Raw genomic sequence first — 4,292 nt, forward strand, 5'->3', positions numbered from 1 at the left:
TTTTTTTTTTTTTTTTTTTTTTTTTTTTGTGGTTCTTGTTTTTGCCACCAGCTACCTCCTTTAACTCATAAACTCATAAACTCATTAGCCTTAATTTATTATTTTAATTATTATACTTTTCAATGTCTTATTATTGTTCATATAGTTTGATTAGATGTTCTAAAATCTCTTGTCTTCCCAAATTAACCACTAATCTTTTCTTAATTCGTTTTAAAATATTTATTTCTCTCTTTAAATCTAAATAAAAAACAATATTTTAGCCCAAATCTCTTAAAAAAAACAATATCTAATTGATTCTTAGAGTTTTAACGGTGAATTAACGATCGATGAAGCCTTAGAAAATATGATCTCGAGCAAGCTAATTGAAGATTTATTTGAATTAACTTAGATTTTAAGAGCGTTTTTTAAACCATTAGAAAGTTAATCGAACTAGCTTAGATACAATTTTTTTTAAGTTAAAGATACCGAAGTTCTTGAGAGAAAATAGAGTTACCTTCTTGCAGCAGCAGGAAGCAAGGAGACGCCCATGGCTGCTCTTGTTCTTCTTCTTCTCTCTCTCTACTTTGTTGTTGTCTTTGAAAAAGTAGTATAGATAAAATGGAATAAAGGCTTTAAATATGAGTATGTAAGAAGGAACCTTCAAAATACGAGTAAAGCTGAATCAAGAGTACTCTTTGTCCATTATTTACCCAGTGAATACTATCTCTACATACCAACACGAGTCCTATAAATATATTGACTAGCTTTGAGAAAAATTTTAGCTATTTAAAGAAGGTGGTGCTGAGTGGAGGATCTTCGAATTCAACTACCCTAAAACATGTTCGAAAACATTTTTAATACAACACAACGAAATGCTAAATTAAAAATACCCCATTCTAACTTAAGTCTAAGAAAGTAAATACAACTACCCTATGCATGTGTCATGGTCTCGAATTGCGATATCACCGTCAACCATACAAGAATGTCTATAACTACCATATGCATGGAATTCTCGAACGGTCCTTACATCACATCAAAGGTAAATTAATGAAAGCAGATCAAATATTTACTAGAATTTATTGAAGTTAATAAACTAAACTATATTAATTTTAAACATCTAAAATATTATCAAAAAAAAAAAAAACAAAAACAAAAACAAAAGGGATGTTATCAATAAAAAGAAGACAAGAACAACGTAATCATTTTGGGGACAATGAGTAAATGAAAGGTTGTGAGTGAGTGATTCATCTTTTGTAACAGTTACTAACAGCAATGTCGCCCACCAAATGATTGACTTCTGGCAGTGACCAGTCAGTTCACATACAGATCCACCCGTGATGAAAGATAAATGGACAAAATGACCGATTTCTTCTCCATTTTCATCATCTTTATTTATGTTTTTCTTTTGTTCTTACAATTTTTTTAAGTATTTTTTTTTGAAATCCACTCGCTAAGAGCTTGATGAAGTCATGCTTTAGATCTAAAAGAGTGATCGAAAGCTTGGTACCCTAGTTCTTTCGAGTGACTTCCGAACTACAGTCCTCATCCTTAGACAGAGCTGCAAGCTTCAAGAATTTAATATCAAGTAAAGGGGACTTTATCATGATCGTACGCCGGCTTGGGTATGATCTAACTAAAACGATTCCAAATGAAAGAGGACCGGACAATAGCCTTCGTCGAGTAATGGGAAGCGGGCTAGTCCCCGAAAATGCTCGTTCCTCTGATGTTGGGGCTGACAATTCACCTTGTGACTCATTACTTCGATCGAGTGTTCTTCGGACGTCAATCAATCTATCACAGGCTGCTCTATTATTGTCTGATTTTTTGTTGTTGTCTGATTACAATTCACCTTGTGACTCATTACTTTAATCTAGAGTCGTTAGAGTTATTATAAGTTCATATAAAATTAAGACCAAGAATGTCAATAGTACTCATACTACTATTATTTGTAACAACTCATACTCAAAAGGGAACAGCTATGCCCTAAACTAGTCAATAGATTGGTAAATCCTCAAATGTCGAACAAATGACTCCAAAAGAAAAGAAGTCGAGCCTCCTCGAAGGCATAGTAAAAAATGACTAAGATTCCAAAAGAAAAATGAGTCGAGTCTCGATTAAGGGGAGGCATACTTTGTTCGAGGGGAGGTGTTGGATGATAAAAGTCTCACATCGACTAATTTAGGGAATGATCATGAATTTATAATAAAAGAATACTCTCTCCATTGTTATGTGGCCTTTTGGGAAGCCCAAAGCAAAGCAATGAGAGCTTATGCTCAGAGTGGACACTATCATACCATTTTGGAGAGTCGTGTTCATGTAAAACTTTAAAATAATTACAAATAATTTGATCTAAATCGTTCATATATAGACATGCAACTAAAAACATCATAAACAATAATGAATTTACTTAAGATTGAATCACATGATATTTAACTTCTCTTTGTAAATATTTGATAAGATAATCATATGTCACTTTTTCTTACGACGGTGTCTATTGATTTGTGTGAGCTAATATAAAGTATTATATCAAGAACCAAATTACATTATTATTATAATTTATATCCTTATAATAATTTTAAACACAAGAAAGATGCAACACAAAATTAGAACTTGGGAAGAAAATTCATGACCAAACTTTAGAAAAGAACCAAAAGTCTAAAACAAGTAGTTCTTGTTTCAACTTTTTTAGTTATCAGATGGTTGATAGGAGCAAAAACCTTGGTTGGCTGCAATGAAGCCTCCATCAACAATTAAGTTATGCCCACTCACGAACCTTGATGCATCACTTGCTAAATACAAAGCCGCTTCAGCTATATCGTCTGCTCTTAAGATATCTCCATATTTGAAATGCGAATAAAAATTAGGAAACTCATCGCCATCTTCAAGCTTAAATAGATCCTTAGTCATCTGCGAGGGCACTACATGGGGCGACACACAATTAACCCTTATCCCATATCGTCCTAAATCAACCGTTGCATTCTTCATCAATCCCAACACGCCATGCTTTGAGCTCGTGTACCCATATGGCCCAATCCCACCAATTACTGAGCAAACACTTGCCGTCATGATTATGCTACCTTGACGAGCTGGAATCATCGCCCTTGCAGCATGCTTGGTGCCCAAAAACGTCCCAAGTAAGTTGACGTTGAGTACCTTTTGAAAGTCCGATGATTCGTTTTCAAGAATGTTGAATATGGGATTTCCAAGAATGCCTGCATTGTTCAACATGATGTCCAGCTTTCCGTACTTGGAAATGGCTGTGTTAACTGCATTTTCGACTTCTTTCTCTTTCGTTACGTCGCAGTGGACGAATGAAGATGACGAAGAACAGAGATGGTTGGAAAGAGAGTGACCGACATCGTCTAGGATGTCTGCAATCACGAGTTTTGCTCCGTGCTTAAAGAAGGTTCTTGCAGTGGACTCCCCAATTCCTCTGGCTGCGCCCAAGATTACGGCCACTTTGCCTTCTAGCCTAATCAAATGATTGTATTCGAGTTTGTTATTCTTTTTAAAAAAATATAATATTTATTAAAAAAATTTAATAATCTCATGAAGATTGTTAAGAATTATTGGAAGTGAGTCTCACGTTGGTTAATTTAGTGGAAGATCATGAGTTTACATGTAAAAATACTATCTCCATTGGTATGAGGCCTCTTGGAAAAGCCCAAAACAAAATCACGAGAGCTTATACTCAAGGTGGTGGACAATCTCATACAACTATGGAGAGTCATAACTCAAGCTGGTGGACAATCTCATACCACTATGGAGAGTCGTGATTGTTAACATGGTATCAGAGTCATGTTCTAAACGTAGTCATGTCAATAGAATTCTCAAATATTGAATAAAGAATTGTGAGTCGAGCCTCGATTAAAGGGAGACTATTCGAGAGCTCCATAAACCTCAGGTGAGTTATCTCCATTGGTATGAGGCGACAAAAAGAAAAAATAAAACAAATTCGACTCGAATTGAACCAGGTCAATGTGGCCAAAAACCGACCGAGATTAGGTTTTGAGAGAAAATAAGGTTACCTTCTTGCAGCGGTGGGAAGCAGAGAGACGCTCATGGCTGCCTGGTTGTTCTGCTTCTCTTTCTCTCTACTTTGTTGTTATTGACCAAATGCAATGAAGAAAGCTTTATATAAAGGAATGGAATGCTGAGTCATAACACGTGGTTGGTTCCTATCGATTCAAAATTTTAGGGTTTCATCTAACCCTTTCTCTCTCATTAAAAAAATTATGAAAAACGTGCTATTAGAAACAATATCTCATTTCAAAATTTCACTTTTTTTTTTTTTTTTTTTTTTTTATTAGCAT

At 34.8% G+C, this 4,292-nt stretch overlaps 2 protein-coding genes across 2 annotated transcripts in view; both read right to left on the minus strand.

Moving 5' to 3' along the window:
• Nucleotides 1-630, minus strand: part of LOC111471670 (secoisolariciresinol dehydrogenase-like) — a 10,149-nt gene extending 9,519 nt beyond the window's left edge. Inside the window, exon 1 of the mRNA XM_023117394.1 lies at nt 494-630. Within this exon, the coding sequence (XP_022973162.1) occupies nt 494-528 (35 nt within the window). The 5' untranslated portion in view covers nt 529-630. The remainder of the gene's footprint in view (nt 1-493) is intronic.
• Nucleotides 631-2,589: 1,959 nt separating this feature from the next.
• On the minus strand, nt 2,590-4,116 carry LOC111471669 (secoisolariciresinol dehydrogenase-like). The gene is made up of 2 exons (XM_023117393.1): nt 4,008-4,116; nt 2,590-3,451 (listed from the first exon to the last, which is right to left on the minus strand). The coding sequence occupies exons 1-2, from the start codon at nt 4,040-4,042 to the stop codon at nt 2,665-2,667; spliced, it is 822 nt and encodes a 273-aa protein (XP_022973161.1). The 5' UTR covers nt 4,043-4,116; the 3' UTR covers nt 2,590-2,664.
• Nucleotides 4,117-4,292: the final 176 nt, after the last annotated feature.

The sequence above is a fragment of the Cucurbita maxima genome, unplaced genomic scaffold (assembly GCF_002738345.1).
Source record: "Cucurbita maxima cultivar Rimu unplaced genomic scaffold, Cmax_1.0 Cma_Scf00054, whole genome shotgun sequence".
Classification (NCBI taxonomy): domain Eukaryota; kingdom Viridiplantae; phylum Streptophyta; class Magnoliopsida; order Cucurbitales; family Cucurbitaceae; genus Cucurbita; species Cucurbita maxima.